Source organism: Haemaphysalis longicornis, unplaced genomic scaffold (assembly GCF_048455015.1).
Source record: "Haemaphysalis longicornis isolate Haplotype H1 unplaced genomic scaffold, Haemaphysalis longicornis Haplotype H1 scaffold_4, whole genome shotgun sequence".
Taxonomy (NCBI): Eukaryota; Metazoa; Arthropoda; class Arachnida; order Ixodida; family Ixodidae; genus Haemaphysalis; species Haemaphysalis longicornis.
The window spans coordinates 28,387,570-28,413,716 of NW_027526361.1; the positions used below are offsets into that span (position 1 = coordinate 28,387,570).

At 50.3% G+C, this 26,147-nt stretch overlaps 1 protein-coding gene across 2 annotated transcripts in view; it reads right to left on the bottom strand.

The window, feature by feature from the left end:
- Positions 1–1,039: 1,039 nt before the first annotated feature.
- Positions 1,040–26,147, bottom strand: part of LOC144178406 (cytoplasmic aconitate hydratase-like) — a 59,109-nt gene continuing 34,001 nt past the window's right edge. For both annotated transcript variants that reach the window (XM_077706235.1, XM_077706237.1), the window contains 8 exons: positions 25,862–25,926; positions 23,986–24,045; positions 23,244–23,348; positions 21,682–21,824; positions 19,668–19,815; positions 4,518–4,643; positions 3,444–3,629; positions 1,040–1,243 (listed from right to left, as the gene is read on the bottom strand). In XM_077706235.1, coding sequence (XP_077562361.1) covers positions 1,133–1,243; positions 3,444–3,629; positions 4,518–4,643; positions 19,668–19,815; positions 21,682–21,824; positions 23,244–23,348; positions 23,986–24,045; positions 25,862–25,926 — 944 coding nt within the window. In that variant the 3' untranslated portion in view covers positions 1,040–1,132. The remainder of the gene's footprint in view (positions 1,244–3,443; positions 3,630–4,517; positions 4,644–19,667; positions 19,816–21,681; positions 21,825–23,243; positions 23,349–23,985; positions 24,046–25,861; positions 25,927–26,147) is intronic.

Below are 26,147 nucleotides of genomic sequence, written 5' to 3' on the forward strand. Positions count from 1 at the left end.
TAAAAGGCGGCAACATGGCGTCGGCACTGGCCGTGAAGCGGTGCAGGCAGTTCCAGTAAGTTCCAGCGACCGCTTCTAACCGCTCGCTGAAATGCCGCACGGGGCGCAAGCGAAGATGCTCATGCAAGAAAGGAGCTAATAATGTGGGCGAAAAGTGGAATATAAACTGCCATCCACGCTGCTTGTGAAAGCGCCCATCAAAAAATACCGCGGTGGTAAGCCTAAACATCTCTGGCGCGGCTAGCCGGCTCGGAGCGCTTCGAATCTCCCGCCATTACGTATGCGTCTCCCCATTGGTGCAAGTCGTCAGGCTCCTCCCACTGCCACGCGAAGAAGCCACCGCGAGCGCGGAATCGTCAAAAAAAAAAAAAAAAAAAAAAAAAAAAAAAAAAAAAAGCGCAACGCTGATGTGCACGATTCGTGCGCGAAAACGGGCCATGCGGTTCACGATTAATAAAATCAACTTGAAGCGCAACGCTGATGTGCACGATTCGTGCGCGAAAACGGGCCATGCGGTTCACGATTAATAAAATCAACTTGCCGCGCGCGGATGGGGAGACTGTCGCTATCTTCCGAGATGCATCAAGCAAGGTCAGTTGTGGTTATCAGGTACGCACGAACTAAAGGGTGCCTATTTTTTTTCTTTGGGTGTCTACGTTAGAGGAGGGCAAGGGTTGCACGCTGCGTCAGATGGCCGATTCCACCCTTTTTTTTTTCTTTTGCTACCCTAAAACGATGCCTCAGCTGCGCCGGTCGATCAGCAGACCCGCCGAAAAACCGCACTATAAACGGTATTGTGCTTCGGCCAACCGCATCCTAAGCGGTATGCTTATGCATTGAGTTCTATGGGAGGCAAACCGGTGGTCGCAAAAACCCGCGTTATATCCGGTCCCGCACTATAAGCGGTTACGTTATAAATGGTCTACACTGTATTTAATAATCCCAAGCAAAAATGCAGGATCACAAAAGTGCGTTCTATCCATGTGGCACTGTCACAGTGAGGTGCCCAGCAAAGCACACACCCAAGACACGGCCGGACTGAAAACGCTTGCTTGGTGTTTAATGGTGTTTGTTCAGTCTTTGGAGGAGGGTGCCTGTCCAAAGGTGCCCCTGCAGTGGCGCCAGGTCCCCCTCAGAGCATCTGGCGCAGTACGTAGGGCAGGATGCCACCGTGGTGGAAGTAGGCCAGCTCCACCTCTGTGTCAAAGCGCAGCAGCACCTCCACACTGCGGCCGTCGCTCAGCTGCGCAGAGGAGAAGAGGAGAAACCCCGTTCTCGGCTCAGTGCCAGTTGGCTCAAAGTGACCTCGCCTATGCCGCACACTTTCCTTCCCAGAGTGAACGGTTTGGAAGAAACTAGGATGGTTTGCATCACCAGGCAACTGAACCTATAGTACCGTGTTTACTCGAATCTAACGCGCCCTTGATTGTAACGCGCACCCGTTTTTCGTGGACTGAAAAAAAAAAAAGTCTTTGATTGTAACATGCACTAGACTTTCATTAATTAATACAAAAATGCAACCTTTTCTCACTTGGAACAACCAAGGTTTATTCCAAAGGTGGCACGAAATGAAATTTGCTGGTTATTGCCGACAAGACAGTCAACATGACAATGGTCCAGGGCAGCGACAGCTCTGTCGTAACGGGTTTCTGAGCCGCTCGCTGCTGCTGCTGCACGTACTCTGCCAGTGGGTCTTTTATTTGGGGATATCGCTCCCTCTTTGGTCCACTGAACCTATGTCACCTTGCTTGCGAAAATTTTCTCTTTCTGTTTGCGACAGTCCCGCACGCAAGTGTCTGGAACACTGAACGCACGGGGCGCGGCCCGATTTCGATTGTTTTCCGCGCACAAGATTACTTTCTTCTTGAACGCAGCATCGTGGTGAACCCACCATGTCTTCGCAGTGGGAAATTCCATGGCGGGAAGAACAGAGGAACGCAAAAAAAGACTACGCAGACACAAAGGCAAACATGTGCCGACTACGAAGCGCTGGCTATGCGTTCAGTAGTGAAGCAGCCATCTTGAAACATTGATGGCACTATGGCGCTGCAGTTTTGAGTCGTACTCGATTGTAATGCGCATGTGATTTTGGGACCTATTTTTTCGGAAAAAAAGGTGTCGGCTAGATTCGAGTAAATACGGTAAAAGCACTTTTAGTGATTCTAGGTCTAAGCTATTGATGGGCTCAGCCTGCATTGTACTCTTGTTGATTTTTTCGTTATTTTTCCAAAACTTTCACTGTGACACAAGGTAGCCGCTTGGCCTTTGGAGCTTCAGAATCCCAGAATGCAACGTTTGCCTGGCGGCTCCAGGGACAAATTTGTTTGCATGAATGTATGTCACAAAGTGCCCCAGCCCGAGTTTTTCTCGTACAATGTACCTTCAGCGGTGGTCTGGCAGTTAGGGCCAAGACCAGAGAAAACCAGTGATTTTTACGATAGTGCCCAAGTTTCACGCGGCTCAAACTTACGCCACTAGTATATGTGCTTTTGAGGACGAGGCTTTCACCACAGCCACCACAATCTGTGCTCTCAGCAATCCATTTCAAAGAGGAATTATAACCTCAATTTCTTTCCTGCATTCAAAACTTCAAAACTTAGCTAATCTACTGATGCCACTACAGTAAGTAGATTCTGCTGATATGATTGATAAAGGATCTGAGAAATCTCTATGCATTATCAGGCATTCACTTGAAGCAGATGTCTGCATTATGAATATTACAGGAAAGTAAGAGCGTTTGCTGGTCCCAACTGTGAATGGGAGCTTACTGAATACAATCGTGGTTCTTATAACAAAGCCAAGACAAAAGCTGTGGCACAATTGAACTCCATGGTATTTTTAAACAATCCAGCACAATAACTGCAGCCTGTGTTTAGAGATAGAACTATACCTGAAAATTGGTCTTGCTGAATGTCATTGCATGTAATATCTGATATGACCGAGATAAAACTGAGTAAAAATTTTTGTTCAGTAAACCAAAGCATACTAGAAAAATTAAACAAATAAATTTTCGAACTATCTCATAATGCAAAAAAAAAAAAAAAAAAACGATAAATTGTGAAACCAAAACAATTATCTATTCAAATGGACAAACTGCTTGCTGAAAAAGACCTAAATTTCTTTTGTCTAAATTCTTAGACACCCACTCCTGTTTGAGCCTAGCTGAAATTATACAAATAGTATTCATTTTGGACCACCAAAGCTCTACGGAACAGGCCCTGCGTCATAGAGTTGAAAACTGGCCTGCTTGGTCAGCGTACGGTTCCCCGAATTGGCACACACAAACTCAGTCTGCAGTAGCAGATCCCAGACCTGCCTTTCTTCGCTCAGCCGGGGCCAGAAGAAGCCAGACTTGAGCTTATTCTCATGGGAGACCAAAATGGTACGACACAAGTGCTCACCCAAGGGCTAACCGGGCAACCGTCAGAGGTGCATGCACTCACCTGCAGGGTGACCTTCTGGCCTGGCGTGAGGCCCTTTGGCAGGTGCAGGCTGAAGCGCTCGCGGCCCGTCAGGCCCAGCGACTGGGCGCTCTGGCCCGGCAGGTACTGCAGGGGTACGATGCCCATGCCCACCAGGTTGCTCCTGTGGATGCGCTCGTAGCTCTCCGCCAGGACCATGCGGATGCCCTGCACACAACGCAGGAGGGGGGGCTCACTTTTAAAACTGAAAAGAAGCATCCACCCTACACCAGGGGCAGCATTCCACCAAAGCTATTGCTACCAGGTGACACCTATCTACACTCTGTGGTCAAGCTGTCAAGCACTGCTTGACTGAGCTTACATTTTGCAAGGTGTTTACGTCTGGAACCAGCTTACAGTGTGCTCTAAAATGATCAGCAGAAGCACTGTGGATGGCCCAGTGTCAATGTATGTCATTTTCTTGAAGAAAAGATGAAGGAAGCTCAAACTAACGCATAAGATTTGAAGGCAGCAAAGCTGTATGCAACCTTCATGACCATCATGACGGTTCAAGTCCACAAATGCAGCCTATTTGCTTCCTTTGCTTCTTCTTTGCTGCTGCAACAACATTTACTCCATTTTTGTTGCTATAAGTGTGAGCTTCCTTCATTTTTTTGGAAGTGATAATCATTGGAGGGGCGTACGCTGTGACGCGTCTTTCTCGTTTCGAGCAAGTGTTGCCACGATTATGGCGAACGCTGTTTCTTTCTTTTTTTTTTTATCCCCCCCATTTTGGCCAATCTCCTAAGGTGGGTATGGTTGGCTTGACAAACATGCGCCGAGAACACTGGGAAGTCGCCATGAGGCACGCACACACGAGCACTTGGCATTTTCTTGGTTTTTTTAACTGCCGGGCGGTCACCGCAAGGCACGCACTAATGTGCACTCGGCATTTTCTTGTTATTTTCAACTGCGGACACCAAACTAACGATTTGCTCAACAGCTTCGCTATTAATATTAAAAGAGCTCTGGCTGGAGCCCAAAATCCAGCCCTCCATCGGAGCATGCACGAGGCAGAGGGGGCACAGTACCCGCACTCCCCTTCCTGCCACTCACCAGGAGGTAGGGCCCCTTGGCTGCCCAGTCCCGGGAGGACCCGGAGCCGTACTCCTTGCCCGCCAGCACCATCAGTGGAGGGGCACCCTCCTGCTTGTAGCGCTCGGCCGCATCAAAGATGTCCATCTGCATGCCAACAGCAGAAGAGGCCAATCACACGCTGCCCCCCTTCACAGGGGCCAATGGGGTTTGCACAAAACCTGAGGCACACGTATCTCGTCGCTGCACGGTGTCTCGCATCAGAGGGCTTCACCAATGAACTAAGCATTAGCCAGCCGTCGTTGAAAGGTCAAATGGTAGGGAGATACGCCTCACATACTGTGGCCATTCTCACTCAAACAGTGCGACACTCCTTTTTTTGACTACAAGATACAAAACTACCCGGAAAAAAGACCTTGCAATGTATTGCCAAACTGACTAAAGAAGGGACAAGCAAGGTATGCTGTAGGCCCGCTGCGGAATTCTCGTTTTGTTTACCGGCGGGACGCGAAGTTGGAAGCCGCGAGTGCATGCCTCGCGTTCCTTCCTTTTGTGCTTTCCGGATAACCTTTGTTGCGCTGGTATGCGGTCAGCGCTTCCCGCGGGTCGGGCGGCGGCCGTCCTTGGCTTCGGGAGGGGATTAGTCCCGACTCCCTCATTGTGCCGGCGAGCGCCCGTGGACGAAGGCGAGGCGGCGAGACGTTAAGACGTTACTGTAAGGCGTTAGTCTAGACCGCTCTAAGCCGTCCGGGGTTGGCTTTTGAACAGATACCGCCCGTTCAACCTAGTGGGGTGACTACTCCTCACGGTATGCGACTTTGTGTAGCCAAGGCCTTGCCTTGGCTTAGCGGTGGCAATAACGTTCGCGGAAAGCTGACTAGGGGTTGCATGAGAGAGATTATCGGGTCATGTGACCGCGGGGGTGACATGTTTACGATTGGTTAGTTCTTTTTTTTGTGTGAGTGTTTTATTTGTTTGTAGTGGACCAATCGGGGCTTTGAGAGCTGATGTCACCCTGATGTCAGCCCGGATATCCGCCTGACATCATGTGCACTCTCGCACCAGCAGGGGCGCTGCCCAAATCCTATAAATGCTAGGAACCCCATTACCGGGGGTCGGATTTTACTTCTTACAGGCGCTTCGCGCCATCGGCTATGCCGAGCGTTCTTCTAAGATCCACCACTTGGGTCCATTCTCGTTTGTAGGTACCCTGTACCTTCGGCTATGCCGAGAGTTGTAACGAGTTACCCCATTTTATGTAAATATTGTAAATTTCTCTTGTAAATAGTACTGCCTATAAACTCCAAGTTATATCGTACCCAAGCCTGCGTCTAATGGCTACCGGAATCCAGCAACCACCGAACCCATCGACTCCTCGACGGCCGCCTCCGGCGGCTTAACAGATCGTCGGCCGCACTGGCGAACATCTCACTGCTGGTCCTCATCGGCTGACGGCGGTACCAGCGGAGCCACCTTTGGGGGAGGAGTGCGAAGGAAAACTTTACTGGCGCAGTCGACAGGATGGTATCCGGAAGCAACGGTACGACACCTGCATCGCCTCTGGCGATTCGCCTCGGGCGAAACAACTTGCCAGAACTTCACCGCGGCGAGATCTCGGATCGTCGCCCCTGGCTGCGGAGCAGCCGAACGTCGACAGAGCCACAACCACCCTGGGCGGAGTCACCGATCGACAGCATCACTAGGAAGCCTGGCGGGAACGCCGAACCGCGGAAACCTCGAGCGACCACAGGCCGCTAGCCACACTTGACGCAGCTAAAGTGGGTGAGTCTCCTCATTTCTTTCCCCGCTGCCACTGTTGTGTCAGAGCTGTGTGTGGGCCAGAGATAGCGGGTTAAAGGGCTAACATGTCTGGCGACGAGGATAACGAGAGTGTGAGTGGCGGTAGCGACGTACAAAGTGAGGTGCTCTCAGAGCGCCAGATGGAGTACAACTTGAAAATGGCAAGGGAGCGCCGAAAAACGCTAAAACTGGAACTTGCTCTTGCGAATAGTGCCTCTCGATCGCGTGGGCCCAGCCCAGCTGGCAGTGCGTCTCCGCGCGGTAGGAACAATGGTTTGCGGTACTATGCGAAAATGCTGGCAGGCGCATTCCCAAAATTCCCTACGGACGCGGAAGTACCGATTTGGTTTGAATCGGTTGAAAGCACCCTCTTGGCATACGAAGTCCCTAAGGAGTTCTGGGGGCAGATAGTGTTTCCCATTATCGCCGAGAGGGTCGAGTACCTTTCAACGAGACTAACTCCCGCTCAGCACCGCGACTACGAATCGGTCAAGGAGGTGGTACTTGAGGAGCTGAGGCTTTCGCCCTTAGAGTACCAAAAGCGGTTCCTCGGGGCCCGCAAGCGTAAGTCGGAGACGTGGAAAAGCTTCACTACCTGCCTTCGCAGCTACCTAAATTTCTACGTGGAAGCGAGAGGTGTGTCAACCTTCGAAAAGCTGTTGGACCTGCTCGTGGCCGATCAGCTGAAGACGGGGCTGACCGAGGAGGCTTTGAAATACGTGAGGCTGCGTGAGGGGGCCAGCTGGTTTGACGCATCAGAGTCCGCGAAGCTGCTGCAGACCTTTGAGGGTGCCGCAGGAAACAAAGACGCTAGCGCTGAGGCTAACGTGACCAACGGGGAAAAACCGGCGACTAAGCCGAGCGGTGACAACCCGAAGGGGGCACGGAAACTTCCGCAGGGACCCAAGACAAGGGTTAACCAACAGAGCAAGGGGAAACCTAACACATGCTTCGAATGCGGCGCGGAGGGTCACCTGCGCCCGAACTGCCCACGTGTCCGGGAGCGACAGACAGCCGCGACAAACGCGCCAGCGCGCACAGAAAGGCTAATCGCGCGGGTCGCCACCGAGGGACCTACAGGCGTGGGGGATCGCTTAACGAGCGTAACCATGCACTGTGGGAACCGAGAGATAAGCGCTATAGTGGATACCGGGGCAGAAATCACTGTCGTGCGGGAGAGCATCGTGCCCGACGCGCTAACGGAGTCTCACGGCACCGTGAAGCTTGCGTCCGCGTTTGGGGAACAAGTCGAAGCTAAGCTAGTAGTCCTCCCGCTTGCACTAAGGGCGGGCCAGGCGATTTTCTCCAACGTTGTGGAAGGGACTCCAGTGCTTCGCGCACTCACAGACAAGCTAACATCGCGTACAGACTGTTAGCTATCCGCGGAAGATTGGGGTGTTCTGCAGGAAAACCGAGATCAGGAGCAGGAGGCAACCGGGATGGTCGCGCCACCGACGAAGCGCGATGAGCTGGTAGCCGCGCTTGAGCTGAACGAAGCAGACGCTCCCCAAGAAACCCTGGAACAGGCTGAGGAAAACGCGAACGAAGCGGTGACCGGTGAGGTTGACGGCGACGCGGGTGATAGCGTTCACGAGCGAGAGCCTGCCGCGAGTGACACCCAAGCGCTTAGAGCAGAGCAAAAGGGCGACGCAACCCTCGAAAAAGCGTGGCGCGATGCAGCCGATGGGAAGGGAGGCATGCTGGTTATCGACGGCTTGCTCTACCACCGAGACAAGGTGCTGGGGGAGCCGATCAAGCAGTTGGTTTTGCCAGTGGCACGTCGCCGCCAAGTACTCAGACTGGCTCACGAATCGCCCTGGGGTGGTCACCTAGGTTATCGAAAAACGAGCGCTAGAATAAAGTACAGCTTCTATTGGCCAGGCATGGAGAAGGACATCCAGGAGTGTTGCAACAGCTGTCACGGTTGTCAGGTGAGGTCAGACCGGCGACTAACAGACCGCATGCCGATAGCTCCGCTAAGCCGACCAAAATACCCATTCCAAAAAGTGAATATCGACGTGGTGGGGCCGATAGACCCGCCTTCGAGACGCGGATACCGATACGCGTTATGCGTCGTGGACTTGTGTACTCGTTGGCCGGAGGTGGTCTGCCTAAGGTCATTGACCGCGAAGGCTACCTGCGACGCGCTGCTGACGGTGTTCGCTAGGACGGGAGTCCCGGAAGTAGTTAGCTCAGACCGCGGGACAAACTTTACCGCGCAGCTCACCACCGAGTTTCTGGCGCGGCTCGGGTGTTCCCCGCGGTTCTCTACACCCGACCACCCTGAGAGCAACGGAGCGGTAGAGCGTTGGAACCGGGTGTTCAAAAATATGCTTTTCCATGTGGTAGGCGAACACGCGGGCGAATGGGATAAGTTCGTCCCATTTTTGCTCTGGGCTTACCGCGAGGTGCCACATGACACAACCGGGGTGTCCCCATTTCGATTCTTGTATGGTAGGGACCCGGTCGGCCCGCTAGCTATTCTCCAACGCTCGTGGACAGGAGAACAGGAGCTCCCGATCGCCCTAGCTGAGAGTCCCGAGCAGTACTTGCTAAAATTGAGGCGAAAACTTCAACAAGCGGCCGAAGCTGCAGATGGGACTAGCGCTAAGCGCCAGCGCGAATACGCTACCCACTACAACCTACGCACTACCCCGAAGTCCTTCGACCCCGGGGACCAGGTGCTAGTGTTCGATGATAAGCGACCCGGAAAGTTATACCCTGAGTGGTTGGGTCCGTATACAGTCAGGGAGAAATACAGGCAGCATTCCTACTATGTAGAGAAGCCGGAGGGAGCACGTATGCTGGTCCACGGTAACCGACTGCGACCCTACACCTGCCGAGTGCAGAACATTGGCGTCATATTTCATGACGACCAGGACTTCGGAGAAGTCGAATACGTGCCCAGGAAAATCGCCGCGGCTGAGGTTGCCCCAGTGCTCCCTGAGGAGAAAACCTTGCACCTACGCCCGGAGGATAGGGTCAGCATAAGCGAATTGTTTCAGCACTATGCCCCCCTGTTTTCCGGAAACTTAAGAATCGCTAGGGTGGGCCTCTCGGCGAACTTAGAGAAGTGTCAGGTCGTGCAGTCTTCCATCCGCTACCTGGGTCACGTGGTGGGTTCCGGGAAGCATGGCCCCGACCCGGCAAAGCTGGAGGCGATCAAAGGGCTTAAGGTACCCCAGACTAAGAAAGAGCTCATGAGCGCGCTGGGCCTGTGCGGATATTACAGGGACTATGTACCTAACTTTGCCGCCATCGCGAAGCCTCTGACTCAGTTGACAGCTAAAGGCACTCCCTCTCGCATCCCATGGTCTACTGAAGCCGATCATTCCTTCAGAATGATAAAACGTGCTCTCTGTGATGCCACCTCCTTGACAACACCCGATATCACCAAACCCTTCTGGCTGTTCACCGACGCGTCAGCCATTGCCGCGGGAGCCTGTTTGGCTCAACTGACCGACGACGGCAAGGAGCTGCCGATAGCATTTGCCAGCTACCGCTTCACGCTCACGCAATCGAGGTGGTCCACCATTGAACGCGAGGCATTCGCGGTGATTTGGGGTCTGAGGAAGTTCGATACTTGGGTATTTGGCGCCCAAGTCATAGTCGTGTCCGACCACAACCCACTCAGTTACCTCACCCAGACAGTACCGCAAGGGGCCAAGCTCACGCGTTGGGCCTTGGCATTGCAGCGGTATAACATTGTGGTAAAACACCGGAAAGGCGAGGCACACGCCAACGCGGATACCCTGTCCCGCCTTCCGAACGAGTGCTGGAATGAGGCGCAGTAACGGCTCTGACATACGCACTGGCCGGGGAACAGCGTGGGGAGGCCACCGGTGCCGGTGTGTGTGCGAGTGTGTGCGCGTAGACGAAAACGGAACACTGAAGAAGTGGCCGTATGAACAATCGTCTAGCCAGCGGCAACCAGTATACCTCTGGTGTTTCTATGTGTTTTTTTTTTCTGTTCCTTTTGTCTAGCATTGCGGTATTGTTGTTTCAGGGTGTAGCGTGTCTCACGTTATATTGTGTCATTTTTAGTTTCAGTTCTAAGCCCTAAACTGCGTGAAAAACAATAGCTACATGCAGCTGACTTTTATTTTTTTTTTTTGTTCTGCTAATACTGAGTTCAAGTTATTGCAGAATCTTGGCATGGGGGTGTAGGCCCGCTGCGGAATTCTCGTTTTGTTTACCGGCGGGACGCGAAGTTGGAAGCCGCGAGTGCATGCCTCGCGTTCCTTCCTTTTGTGCTTTCCGGATAACCTTTGTTGCGCTGGTATGCGGTCAGCGCTTCCCGCGGGTCGGGCGGCGGCCGTCCTTGGCTTCGGGAGGGGATTAGTCCCGACTCCCTCATTGTGCCGGCGAGCGCCCGTGGACGAAGGCGAGGCGGCGAGACGTTAAGACGTTACTGTAAGGCGTTAGTCTAGACCGCTCTAAGCCGTCCGGGGTTGGCTTTTGAACAGATACCGCCCGTTCAACCTAGTGGGGTGACTACCGTATAATGCGGAATATAGGTCGAGATTTTTTACAGAAAAATTTGCCGAAAAGTCACCCCTCGACCTATATTGCAGTCATTTGGCAGTTGTCATCTGGCGACCTGGCAGCCCATCGAGCCCATCCAAACCCCAAAGGCACCATCGCCACCACCATCAATCGGACGCGACGCCATCTTTGTTTTGTTGCTTCTCTCGCTGTCGGCGAGTGTGTGCGTGCTATTTTCTTCTTGCTCAAAATCAGTTTAGGCAGTTGGTGCCAGTTCACAGCAGCATTTAAAGAAAGGGTGGGGGTTTTCCCAGGCCAATGACGCTTCTGCCTTGCGCCAGTTCGGTATCACCAAGAAGTGTTGCTAGCGGCGTTAGCTGAAGGGGCAGCTCTCGCTATGCAACGCTCGGACGACCTCGCTTCATGGGCGCTGCTCTGTGCACCTGTGCTGCTGTACAAAGGGGCAGATTTTGTCCGCTAGCGTCGTGCGATGTCTCTGCGAATGGATACCCCAAGATGTTTGCTTACCACCTGCACAGACTGGCTGTCGCTACGGTCTGCACACGAGTGTCCCAATTGCGCTCGCTTCACAATGACATGGTCTTGCGAGTGTTTAAGAAGTGCTGCATAAGCAATTCCCTGGACTGCACCGAGGACGACCTGCTGTGTCGGCGACAGTGAGCCAGAAGCAGTCGTCCGACGATACTTCAGACAGTTTTAAATGAGTAATCTGAGACGAAACAAGTTATAGTCTCAATAAAACAATGGTTGGTACCTAATTATTTTTTTTTGCATTTTTCGGCTACAAGGTAAGGGGGTCGACCTATATTCCGCCTCGACCTATATTCCGCATTATACGGTACTCCTCACGGTATGCGACTTTGTGTAGCCGAGGCCTTGCCTTGGCTTAGCGGTGGCAATAACGTTCGCGGAAAGCTGACTAGGGGTTGCATGAGAGAGATTATCGGGTCATGTGACCGCGGGGGTGACATGTTTACGATTGGTTAGTTCTTTTTTTTGTGTGAGTGTTTTATTTGTTTGTAGTGGACCAATCGGGGCTTTGAGAGCTGATGTCACCCTGATGTCAGCCCGGATATCCGCCTGACATCATGTGCACTCTCGCACCAGCAGGGGCGCTGCCCAAATCCTATAAATGCTAGGAACCCCATTACCGGGGGTCGGATTTTACTTCTTACAGGCGCTTCGCGCCATCGGCTATGCCGAGCGTTCTTCTAAGATCCACCACTTGGGTCCATTCTCGTTTGTAGGTACCCTGTACCTTCGGCTATGCCGAGAGTTGTAACGAGTTACCCCATTTTATGTAAATATTGTAAATTTCTCTTGTAAATAGTACTGCCTATAAACTCCAAGTTATATCGTACCCAAGCCTGCGTCTAATGGCTACCGGAATCCAGCAACCACCGAACCCATCGACTCCTCGACGGCCGCCTCCGGCGGCTTAACAGATCGTCGGCCGCACTGGCGAACATCTCACTGCTGGTCCTCATCGGCTGACGGCGGTACCAGCGGAGCCACCTTTGGGGGAGGAGTGCGAAGGAAAACTTTACTTATGCCTTGCAGGTTGAAAAGTAGTGGCTCAATTCTATGCCCTGCTCTCTGATACGGTGCCATCAAGCCTGTCTTGACATGCAGCCCAAGCTGTGCCCACAGCATCTGCAACACAACCACCAAAGTTGTTATGAAACACTCAACTGCCAGTGTTGTTTGCCGCGTCACAGATACGTGCTATACTGAGGCACAGCTAATATCGAGAAGCTGAACCGGGTCAACAATGCACTGATTTTGTACAACCTTCCCTAGGTGGTCAGATGCAATCAGGTGTGGCAGTGTTTATCTCTGCTGAGCCATAATGCGCCATTGTGCCGCTGGCCTTACCAAGTTGATTCCGTGTAGCAAAATCTTGTGGTGCACCCAGCAGCCAATGGGGGCCCCTTTTCTTTTGAATGTGCGCACTGCCCGACCTTCGGTCTATGTGTAAATCACTGACCAATATCTCAAACTAGTGTAGTGCATGCCAATGCTACACCCATCTGGGCTATGAGGCGTGCCACAGTGGAGGGCTAAGAACTATCTTAGACCCCATGGGGATATTTAACATCTGCCAAAAGTTGCACACACAGGCATTTTTGCTCTAGCCTCCTGAACCCTTTCACTGTCGGGTGTTTCTGGCCGTGACACACCCCCAGTGTTGGCTTGGTTTCCGAAATATGAGGGAAGGAACATAATGATTTATTTAATTATGATAGCGTCCGAAACATAACGCATTGAAAGAAAAAAGCGTGGGTAAGATATCACCTTTCTTCCAGATATTTTCAGTTTTCCGTGCACGCTTCCGGGACGACGAACCCACGGTTTCAACATCAGAACTTCTTCGGATGAGAAACTCTCAGAATGCGAATCTGAACTCAGCTCCTATTCGGATTGGAATTGAAGAACCATAGTCTGCAGTCGAAGGCCCCGCGTGGTCTGCCATCCAAAAGTAACCGCCCGCCCAGAGGAAGCACTTTCAGCAGCCCGCACAACGCACAGAAATGAATGAGCAAAAGCCGCGATTGAGTCATGTTTCAGTCTATTGGAGAGGCAACGCTAACCTGACGTGCCGTAGCAGACGCTGGGACAGAATAAAAAAAAACCTAGAAACCCGTTGCGAATGGCACAACAACCCTTGCACCCGTAATCGCACGCGTGCCGCATTGTCACTCATCCCGACAGATCTAGTACCGCGCGCGGAACGACCAAGCACCCCTCCCCCCCAGCAACGAAAGGTGGGCGCAGTTGCTCCGTACTCTCCAATATACCGTTGAGAGTTAACCAGTGAAAATACGAGCTACTAGAAAGATTTGGCAGGTGACGCAAACAGCCCAGGTGCGCCCGCTTTGTGCTATGGCACGAATTTTTGAACACATAATGGAGAACGTACCGGTACGTCAGTGGCACCACGTAGGGGAAATGCGAAAACATACAGTAAAATCTCGATGATACGAATCTCGCGGGACCGCGAAAAATATTCGTATCATCCGAAATTCGTATGAACCAATACAGACCAAAAAATGTAGCGCTGAAAAAAGTTTTCGTGTATTTCTTTTTTTACTTTCGCCTGAAGAAATTCGTGATGTTCTTCTGCATTTTTTTACGCCCCCGTCGCAAAGCAGTCCTTTCTGGAGCGCGTAACGCTTCGCGCTCGTCACCTCACTCGCGATGCCCAAGCTCGCTACATGCCGCAAGTCAAGCATGAACCGCATGGTGCGTTTTTGCACGCGATTCGCACACCTCGGCTTTGCGCGCACTGTATTTTCACGCCTGTATCGACGATTTCGCACCCGCGGTAGCTCCTACCTCAACCAGAAAATGACACACGACGCGCGCGGCAGGATGGAGGAGCCTGACGACTTGCGAAGCGCTCGAGACAGCCGGCTTAGCTCCGCTGGAGATGGTTAGGCTTAGCACCCCGGCAGATATTTCATGGGCGCTTTCACTAGCGCCGTGGATGATGTTTTATAGTACCGTTTTCGCATGCATAATCAGCTCCTTCACCGCACAAGCAACTTAGCGTCTGCCTTGAGCGGCATTTTAAAGAGCGGTTAGGAGCGGTCGCTCGAGCGGTCGCTCGAGCGGCCTCGCCACTTTGCGGCCGCAGCCGGCCACGCCGCGAGAAGCGTGCGGGGCTTCGCGGCGGTGTCAGCAAGCAGAAAACAACGGCCCGGCCGTTTCTAGAGAAAGAGCGACAAAGAGGGGAGAGAGAGCCGTCACTTGCTCGTTCGGCAGTCGGGCCCCTCGCCGGCTTGTTCGTATCATCCGCCAGGCCGCGCAGGTCCGTTCGGAACAGCCGAAATTTTTCCCATTGCTAACAATGCAATTTCGCCGGGACTTTTCAGAAATTCGTATCATCCCGAAATTCGTATCACCCAGAATCGTATCATCGAGATTACACTGTACCACGGTGTAAGATATATTATTAGGTGAGGACACAGCTTACAAAACGAAAGTGTGCTCTACGTTTTGATAAAGTCGCCAAACTGGCGCCGCTGAGACCGTTGATTGCAGCGCCCTCCAGCGGCAGAGAAAAGAAGCTGCCCGAGCGCCGCCCACTCGGAGGTGTTCGGATCTCTTCGGCTCCTTGTCGGGCCTTCTCGGCAGCTTCCGTAACCGGTCGTCTGCTCGATTTCTGCTTGCCGCAGCTTGGCTAACTTGGCTGGTTCCGCCGGCCGAGGGTGCAGACGATAATTTGAAGAAAACCGTGCGAAAGCCTTTGCGCTCGCCCCAGTGTTTCAACGTGTTCTAAGCATGTGTTTTGAGTCGGTAACAATCAAAAGAAGGTATAAAACACTAAACGGAAGTAAATGTGTGCCGGGGTAGCCGTTCAGCGCTCACACAAATGAGATTTTATGCTGCGCTTTTTATGCTTGCGCAAAGAAAAAACGGGTTGCAAATGTTTTATTGAGTACGTACCGCAGCGGATGGCAAGAAAACGTGACAGTATTTAACGTTACCTGCGATCCTAAACGAATGAATGCGTGCTCTGCAGCCATCCCCAGCAGAAAATTATGCTACTTGCGGTCAGCATGTTTCTGAGAGTGAGGTTGCGCGAAAGCGTTCTTTTTAGTGCTTTGAGGGGATGTACTACTGAATGTCGAAGAGGTGCGCGCTCGCAAACGATGCAGTGCCGTCGACTTTGCCGTTGGCTACAGCCCCCCAAGCTACTCCGTGCAAGCAGCGGCAAAAGAAAGCGTCCGCTGCCCGAACAACCCCCCGACATACAAGGAAAGTAGGCAGTTTGTGAAATTGATTAAACTGGCGGCGAGTACGCTGATGTTTCTTCGTCGTAAATGACGTTGCACAACTGGGGTATGTCCATGCACGAAGCAGCGGAGACGAATCGATGTTGTCAAACTCACTGCCGGTGTCCAATGTTATGAGGAGCTGCGCGCGCGTCTTAATGAACTTAGGACGCCCGAAATCTCGCAGCTGTTTAAACAATGCAATAAATTACGGGTTAAGGTCGCGTTGTGTGAGCTCACACGGTGAGCTCAAACAATGTTACACATGCCACTGGTGCCTGCGAACCACCTGGCTTCGGACAGTCGTTGTTCAAGTCACTTGAAGCCTCGGCCGCTTCGAAGCTTAGTTGAGAGTTCTGCCACCAGATGTCCTTTCAATCAAAGGTCCACGCGCGGCGCCACTGCGCCACCAACTCTATTTGACAGATTTTTGGGCTGCTGTGTCCACACCTAAAACTATATCTTACACCGTGCACTGTACCGGTACATAAGTGACAGCGAAAGGGTTAAAGGGGCCATGCAGGCAAAATACAAGTTTGTTTTATTCGAAAGGTTTAGTGTTTTATAGTTCCCTCAGCGCTGGTCCGGCAGGAAACAATGCTTTATTCACTAAGACATTAAACATTTTAAGCCAAAATTTTAATTCTCCCGCTAAGTCGTGTGTTTTCACGATGTCAACAATGACATTTCCAGAGCAGGGCGTTAAAACTAAAGATCTGCACTGACTTGGGCTGCTACAACCTCACAGACGGACATTTGGTTATCTTGTTTATCGCCCACTTTCATAGATGGCGCTGCAATACCAATGAAAAGCCAGTGTTTGCACTTTTCTTCTGGCCGGACTTCTATACCTGCTGTATTTTTATTAGAGTTCATACTAAACGTTTCCTAAAACGTAAGCTATGACTCAACAAACATAATCATGTAAATGACTGTGCCACTTATGCCAGTTGGCCAGTGCTATGTCGGACATGTCCAACGTGTCCGACGGCTGTGTTAGGCAGTGTCAGCCGGCAAAGTGCTGCACTAACTGCTTCGGTGTACACGTGTTCATTCGTAACTTTAATTGTTCCCCCCACAATTCTTCCCGCTACAAAAAGAATGTGCCCTAAATTTAAGCACAAACAGCTTGTTCGGCAAGCTTTCAAGCCCTGCCTAATTTGCGTTTGCTTTTGCCAACCTTGCCGGCCTAAGCCAATCGCACAGCAGGGCATATGACATCATAGGTTCTGTTGTGAGAAATGATCTACAGTCGAATCCCGCTACAACGAAATTGACGGGACGTGCGAAAAATTTCGTTGAAGCGAAAATTCGTTGAGGCGAAATCTGCCCCAACACACCACGGAAAGGCCAGAAAAATAGCCCCGTGCGTTTCCGCAACATTGGCAGCATAATACAATGTTTAGAAAAAGGAGTGACGCGCAATAACTCATGTTTATTCGGATAACAAACATACCAATGGTTATCTGTTTTTTTCACCACCGGAAGAACGCGTTACGGAGGGGGGTGAAGATATGCAGGCGCAAAACGTATGGCTGCACAACAAGGCGTGTCCACCATGCTGATTACTTGCAGATAGCTGCTAGGCCGTGGGAAGCCCCCCTCTCGCTTGTGGCAGGAGCAGTGCCGTTATCTTATCCTCTGACAGGGCACGGCAGCTACTGACCTTGGCAGGCAAGACGCGCGCGCGCTTGCATTTAACATGACCGCGCGCTCGCGACTAAGATAGGATGACTAGGCTTCAAGACCAAACGCGCAAACATGATTTTCGCTCTTGGCTATGAAGAATGGTAGAAGGAAAACGGCAAGGACAGCTGCTCACAACGCATACATGACGGCACCGCACCAGCAGCGGAGCACATTCATGCAATTTCAACTGGATACGGATTGGCTGTAGCTCTGGGGCTCCGCCTTGGCGAAGCGGGCCTGCGCCTCGTGTAAAGACGGCCAGCCACATCGTTATCACCATCAAGCAATGGCGTGCGCCTATGAGTTATTTTTTGTTTTGTTTTGGGTGGCGGTGTGGTCGCAACGCGCATTTTCGGTGAAACTAAGCGTCCTGAATGTATAAAAAGTTACAGATAGCTGGCGCTATGCTTATTTTATTGTAAAATAATTGTTCAAACCCAGCCCAAATCATCGAAAATTTCGTTGAAGCGAAAGCAAGCCTGACAAATGGTTCGTTGTGGCGAGGACTTCGTTGCATTGACTTCTATGGCTAGCTGACGGGGAATTGGAAATATTTCGTTGAAGCGGAAATTTCGTTGAAGCGGGGTTCGTTGTAGCGGGGTTCGACTGTACCGTATAAACCGGATTATAGGTCGACCCCCTACCTTGAGGTGGGAAAAGTTGACAAAAAAAAAAATAATTCGGCACAGAAGCGCACTCACAATGTCTATATTTATTTTCGACGCCCGTCCGTCACTGCCACTCACTATGACTGCCGAAGTCACTCGTCCGAGCTCTCAGAGTCGTCCGAGGATGACTGCTTCGCATTGTCATCTTCCATGCCATCAGGCGCGTTGCTGATGGAGCACTTCGTGAACGCTCGTGTAACCATGTCGTCAGGCAGCGACTGCCCAGAGAAGGACACCGAGCTTGACACGGTCGCAACCGGCCCGTATGGGTCTTTTTGTTGTCGCCGGCTATCCACTCATTGTACAGTTCGCGGAGCCGGTCCGCGCATGGCCTCCGGAGCGATCGTGAGCGAAGTTCCCGGATGAAGTCCGCCACTTTGTTCTCCAACTCGGGGTGCACCGCTTGACGTCCACAGAACGATCGGTTTCGGGGGTTGCACGCGCACAGCTTAGCTTTCTGGCTCCGCCAGTACCGCACACTTTTCTCCGAAACGCCTAACTGGCGTTGCGCCGCCATATTCCCATTCTGCTCGGTGACTCAATCGCCGTCAGCTTAAACGCCGCGGTGAACTGATGTCGACTGCCGCCACTCATCTCGGATCAGATACGTACAGAAATGTACGCACGCACGCACAATAGACGAGTAAAAAACGAAAAACTAGAGAAAAGCGAAATCAAATAAAGGCCTGATAGTGCGAGAGAGCGGTCCGACACGAATGGCGATGGCGACGGATTACGCTTGCACATTGTTGCCAGACAACGATTTACATTCTGCCAATGACCGCTATATAAGACGAGGGGTGACTTTTGTGCGGATTTTTCTGGAAAAAAACTCGACCTATATTCCGGTTTATACGGTAGTTGGTCGCATGGCCATTCTCTTTTTTCCTAGTTTTGTAGCTTATTTGAGCAAAGTTTACATTGAAATGTGGTGTCAGTATGATTCTTTCCAGGCAACCATTCGAATGAACCAATCTTGTGTTTTGTCTGCATGGCCCCTTCAAAAACACACCACTTCCATGGCCGGAAATCAAACCCGTGACCTCATGCACAGCAGTACACATCAGGCACTGCGACATATGCATAGTTCCCTGCCACTACTGCTGCAGGAGTGCACTGGTATTGCTCCTTTTTCTTTATTTTTTTTTGTGTGGATGCCGTGACAAGTCGTTTTCCCCATTCTCTTTTTTTAACAATGTTCCCAATGCCTATTACCAGAAGCATCATGGTCAGTTTGTGCCATTCACATGCCTGGGGCTTTATAATTGAACAACTGGCCGCAGGTTCACATGAACCAAAAGCGGCTAGGTCCCCCTGCACCAGAGAACTTTAAATATAAACTTGCTTGATTGTAGGGTTTAACGACCGACGCAATGCAACCGATGAGGCTTGCCGTAGTGGAGGGCTCCGGATTAATTTCGACCACCTGAGGGTCTTTAACGTGTGCCCAAATCTCGTACACATGGGCGTTTCTGCTTTTTGCCTCCATCAGAAAAGCGGTCGCCGCAACTTGGAATCGAACTTGGATTTTTTCTGTAACTTAAAATAAACTTTGTTTTCTCCTTAGCACAAGAAACTACCACTGCAATCTGGGAAGTTTCACGAGACTGCTTGGCGAGTTTTCTGCACATAGTAACACAAAATGCAGGCCAAAAGGGAAAACATCAGCTCCGTGCTTTTGTACTTGAGGCCCCCATTCCCCGAATCGGAAAGAGCAAGACTGCACGTACCTCATCGCCCGAGGGCAGGTGGATGGTCCGTGGTCCGGGCTTGTCCAGAAACTTGTTCACCAGACGGATGTTGGCAAACGTGCCACGGGCCATGACATCGTCGTTGCCTCTGCGGGCTCCGTACGAGTTGAACTCTCGGGGGGTCAGCCTGCATGCACCCCAGAGGTTCACAAACTTGCGCACGTTCCACTTAGGTACAGGTATGAGCTAGAAAAAGAAGCATTTGGCCGAATTCTCTTCTCTTGGTCCCACCAGCACAATCAGCAAGCAGCATTCACAGATTACCACAGGGCGCATATACCATAAAATCTCAAGTTTTTTCTTTCTCAAAATTTTGAGGGAAAAAAAAAAAAAAACTGATGTTTTTACACAGTGCAGAATGCATTCATACAGGATTCAGGGACAAAAATTCAAGAATATTGAAGGACTTTCAAGGCCCTGCCAAGGCGTTTTTAAGGGTACAGGGGAGCACGTATACTAACGTTTCACTGCTGTTTTCACACGCTAAATGTTTGCTTCTTTACATCTTAAAAAGTGACCTCAAGAAAGAGCTCTTTGGAACAGCTTCGCCCTTTGGAAGTGGCCAAGTTTAGCCCCACCCACAGTAATACTGAGGGAGCTTTACAAAAGCTATACAATCTTGAACTTTTTCGAGCTCTGCAAATGTTTTTAATACACAGTCTCGGATAGCGAGGAACATAACTTAACACCCCTGCCATTCTCGTCTCCCAAATTTCTGTGTTCATTAAGGGGGAGGGGATTGATGACTCTACTGGCTCTGCCCACCAACACACCCATCAAAATAATATATTCCAGTAACACTTGGGAGCTAGATGCACTTTGTTCGCACATTCAGAGTTTTGCTTATCTGCACTCACTTTTATTTCACCCTGGAGTGTCAGCACCATTAGTATTCAAAACGTACTGGGGAAAAGAAACGGGAAGATATGTAAAATGAATAACAGGATGAGGCAATGCAGAAAGCAGTATAGAAAATTGGAAGGGGACCTATGCTAATTTCTCCCTCGTCCGATGCAGGGATTTCGTTCCGCACGAGCCAATGTGTAAAGCAGCACGCCTGTGCTCTGAAGCTAACTTTAAATTGTAAAAAGCATGTTTTGGGGATTGGGAGTGTTGATAAAAGTCACGAAACCTGGTCACATAATCGGGTCTGGTCTTTGTTATCCAAAGAAATCAAGAGTTTTCAAGGAGAAGGAAAAAATTCCAGACTTTCAAGGCCCTTGAAAACACAATTTTCAATTTCAAGGGTTTTCAAGGACCTGTACGAACCCTGAACTGTATGTTTACGACGTCTGTCCAAGGTGATTAATAAAGGCTGCTCTCATCTTTATTCGAGAGGAGAAAATTAAGCCTTTTCTGATTTACTACTTGAGTGGTTAGCACCTTTAGCACGACCATGTGACATATCCTGCCCTCCCAACCCTTTTTTCCCATGGTGACAGCCCTCCTGGTCAATTCTTTTCAAGACCTTTAATTATGTCTCTCATTCTGGCCTAATCAGAGCATCACCTTCAGATTTTTTAACAATTACTTTTACATACTACACACACAGTAATAACATAAGGACTCTGCCAAATTCTTCATGATGTTACCATTACATGGCTAACTTAGAGCACAGCCACTTTAGCCGTATCTTACCCCCATCCTGCTATAAATATGGCAATCAAACAACAGCTGGACACGGGACTGAGACAGCAGAGGTGGGACGTTGCAAGGGTAAACTGGTACTAACCCACCCAATCCAATCCCCCAGTGAGTTGAGACATTGGCTCTGAGCAGTCGAGTTCATTGAATGCTACCTTGATACCATCCAGATGCTTTGTCTAGGGACTGCCAACTTTATCTATGAATGTTACGCCGCACTACTGCAACCTCCCCTCCACTTTCAAGTTGAGCCCCACTGTGCCACCGAATGTAACGCCGTAGACGCTCCATTTGCACAAAGCACCGGGAAGTGCCAAGCTGCTAATGTTCACCGAGGCAGAGAACGTACCCCCGGGCCGCCAGGTATCGGGCCGCTGGGCTGTTGCGAGCAATGCTGCCGGCTGGCGAGATGTGGTCCGTGGTGACCGAGTCGCCCAGGTTCAGTAGCACGTAGGCACCGTCAATGGACAGCGTTGGCTTGGGCTCACGCTCCTGAAATCACAGAGAGCAGGCCCTCTTCAGCCCTAGCTGCTGACGTGTAGCGAGGTTCCCTAAGGGAATCACTACCACGTAACGCTAAGATTGTGATGCATCTGTGAAGAACACAAGGGCAGCACCGCTGGATCACCCTATTACACGAAAAACCAGGCAACAGCAGCGCGAATGCTGGCTGATCGACAACTCAAACTGAAGCTGAGAACCGGATCACAAATCCATTTTTATTTTTTTACCTCCTTTGGTATGATGAAAAAGAATGTGCAGCCAGTATTCACCTATGTGGTGCAAGTTCAAAGTTATATACCTAACCTGTTAAACCAAACCACTGTGCTCAAATGTTTTATAGCCTAAACAATAAGTACTGGCTTGCATCATGTCTTAGTATCCTACAAGGACAAGAATGAACAAGGCTGGGTAGGGGTGGGTTAGGTTAGGTTAGGTTAGGTTAGGTTAGGTTAGGTGGAAACTACAGGCCGAGCATGTCGACTGCTTGGGATACCACTCATATGATCTTAGCTTTGTTGTTACAAAAATTACGACAATATGTGTCAAGTAAAAATTACTCATGCTTTTGTCAAACTCACAACCGATATATAATTAAGAAAACATTTTTTTTTTCGGTATTTGAGTGCACTAGCCAACATAAAACCTTTGAAATACAGCAAGAATTATTCGAATTTGAGCGGTGCATTCAAGGATACTGCAGCAAGTTTACCCCATAAAATAAAAGTTTGGAGAAAAAATGGGAAAAGTCGAGAGGCAAAAGTCACCCCATACAGGACTTAGTGAGTGACAGCGCATTAAATATTCCAAGGTGGAATGCAATATTTTGCAAGCACTCTTTTGATAACTCGTAAGCTGCAGATAAAAGTACGAGAAAAGGTTGGCTTATTCCCAGCATTTTAAATTAATGTTTCAATGACAGAACGTACCTTTTCACTGATTTTAAGCCATCACGCTCCCACCAGCTCCAGCCATCATCAGCACTACTATTGCATTTGGCGTAGTTAAAACAGGACCGTCCTAGTGTTTTCACTTGTGACAAAATTGCTGGTGCCAACAGCAGACTTGCTGCACCCCTTTGAACCCATCTGGCTGCTCACCATTTACTGAGACTGCTTTTACTGGTATCATAGCAGCTATTGCAACTCACCGCTACTCCTTGAAGATGCCCCAAAGCTGGCCACTCAGTGGTCAGAGTGGATATGCAAGTTCAAGTTATATCTCACGACTGCCAAAACAGACTACCCATGGCAGTGATGAAGAGAATAAGTTTAGCCAACAATGTTGCGAGTGGTTCCCACGTCACCACTTTGCAGTTTAAAGAGGTCATGCGGCACTACATCTGGAGTAACTACTGGCTGAGGGGAGAAAAAGGCCTGAGCATCAGCATGATTGGCCTCTGCTGCTCACCATGGCATCGAAGAAGGGCGGACACTTGATGTACGTGGACTTGGAATCCCATGGGTAGAGAAGGGAGATGGGAGCATCCAGAGCCTGCCAGTGCTTGCTGCCAGTCTGCAGAGGGCACAATCAGCTCTCACACTGCCACACTTCATGAATCAATTGGAGGCAAAAGACAGGCACGGACACAAGCAGTATGCCACAACTACAGCAGGTATGTCTTCGGTCCTGTACTTCTGGCTGTTGCATGATAACAGTCCAGTCCCTGATCCTTCCCTATGCCACAACTGCAGCAGGTATGTTTTGGGTCCTGCACTTTTGGCTGTTGCATGATAACAGTCCAGTCCCTGATCCTTCCCTACTGCATTCATTGGGCATCAGGGGCACACTATCAACAGGTGTGCAGGCCTATTTTAAGGTTGTTGCGGCACTCCCAGGAAATGTTCTGCCACCGTAATTTAGTATGCAGCTTTTAAGATTACAGATTGGGTTTCGGTGTGATAGTGGCTTTTCCTTGTGAAGATTTACGAATGTGCCACAAGGAGGATGACAAGATGGCCACTGATGCAACGGCTGCTAGTAAGTGCCAGAAAGTCTCACCTCGAAGAAAGTTTATCTCTTTTTGTGTTCTGTGGCACATTTTTAACTAGCAGCTTTAGCAGATGAAAACAAAAGCATTAATTGAAGCATTTGAAAAATATGAAGTAGAAAAGCAAAGAAAGAAGGGGGACCGTGAAGGACAGGCTCTTACCTCCACCTTGGCGTACACTTCCTTGAACATGCTTGGCAGCACATGCTCGCTTTCAACAGCCTGGAATGGGAAGCACAAGTGAGGCGAGGCTCCAGCAACTGACCACAGCATTTTCAGCCTCCTGCAAATGTTTTGCTACAGGCAGCCAAGTAGCTAAGCTAACAGCGGCTCAGTGCAGACGACTTTTCTCATTCATGACCTTAGAACAGCTCTCTCTCTCGATTGACTGATGCACCTGACTCGTCGTTCCCCACCTCATTTCCCCCGGCCAGTGCCCACGTCCCGAAAACACGCCCTGGTACTTACCACACTTGAGGCAGCCTATTAACAGCAAGCACTCCATTCTTCAATTGAGAAAATGCACGCACACTAGAGTAACGCTTGTTACTGCACCAGTGCAATCCAGTACAGTCGAGTCCACTCATAACGATAACGTTTATAACAATGCAGTGGCTGACCGTTTTTTCCGGCTCCAAAACTCGCACTTGCTCGCCAGTTGTCCCATAGGACTAATGACTCGCGGATTTTTCAGACTGCTCTTTTATTCGGACTATTTTTAGTTCCCCTCCAGTATATAGGCTATAACGATAAACAACCATGGCACCGTCCACTTTTGTATGCGGTCTATGGTAAAATGGTACAATGGTGCAATGCTTCAGAGCCACAATATCGGATATAACAATTGAATCTGGTTCCAGCATGCGCTGAAAATGTGAGCTGCCACTGGCTCATTGCGCCAACGACATGCGCCGCGAGCCGCGATGCGTTCACGTCCCTTCCACCCCTCAGAAAACGAGTCGACTGGGCCACTTATAAGGAAGTGAAGAGAGGAGGAGAGCAGTTTTCCTTCCGAAACCCCTCACATCATCGCTGCGCCCGCTCGCGACATTGCGGCGCCACTCGCTTGCATGCAATCGCATGTTCGCTTGTTGCGTCACGTGCGCACTGCTTTTTGAATTTGACTGTGTGCCTCTTCAACTGCCTCCATTTTTCCACAGAAGGGACGTTGGGGCCGATGTTTTGGAAACTGAAGAGGCAATTGCTGCAGGGATATGTGCCGCGGACAGCAGTGACAGTGATGACTCTGACGACGTGGTTGCGCAGCACACTCAGGTAGTGTCTTCTCAGGAGGCTCAACACATGACACAGTCCCTCGGGGACTTCGTTTCCGCCAAGCACCGTTAGCTCAGCTAGGTGGAACCCCTATAGATGCTCTTGAAAAAGCTATGCGCCAGCTTCACGAGTGGCAAACAAAGCTGATTGAGTATGGCTTCTTTTCCACAAATAAGTAGTAGTACGACCTTGCTTGCATGCGAATAAAATGTTTTGAGCGCTGCTTCATCTTTTTTTTTTTTGCCACCCGCTTATAACAATTATCGGTTATAAATTGGCATTTCCTTGGCACTTGGATGTTGTTATAAGTGGGCTAGACTGTATAGTGTAATACAGTGAAGTTCAGTATAATGTAAGAAATGCTTTCATAAGGCACCTAAAATTGCAACGCTACGAAGATAGCATACTCTCTGGCCCTCGTTTCCCACACAATGGCAATATTTGCCTGTTCAGTAGCAGATCAAAGCCAACAGTGCTCAAGTGTCCCCCAAGCAGAGCCTGAGCCAGAAAGTGCAATCCTGTCTGTCACAGGCTGCGCACGCTTCAAGAAGCTTGTTAGTTTCAGTGAAAAGCATCAAACAGTGAGTGGGACGAGATGCTACAGTCTGTGTTATGTGACATTCAGATTGCAAACAACAGTGATTTATAAGCAAACTGAAATGTGTGCCATGGGCAAATTTCTGAAGCTTTCTCTGAAACTTGCCCGCACAAATACAACAGCACACTGCTCTGATGATGCAGTGCCAATCTCTGAGGGACTGACCTGGATTTCTTCCCTCGAGGGCCAGATCTCCCGCAGGTAAACCGGCTTGCCGTCTGACCCACAGCCTGCACAATGAAAATGCAGTTAAGCTGTGGCCGTTCCAGGCTCCCTAAAACAACCTTCCCCCCTTGCCCCTCGCACCCCTTCCTGCCCTAAATGCCACCTGGAAAACAAGCTTATCAATGATTACGACATGCTGCTGTATACATTTAGATTCTGTGCATTCCAAGAACCTCCTAATATGTTCCCAGACAACGCCACAAGCAGAACGCAGAAGCATTTTTAG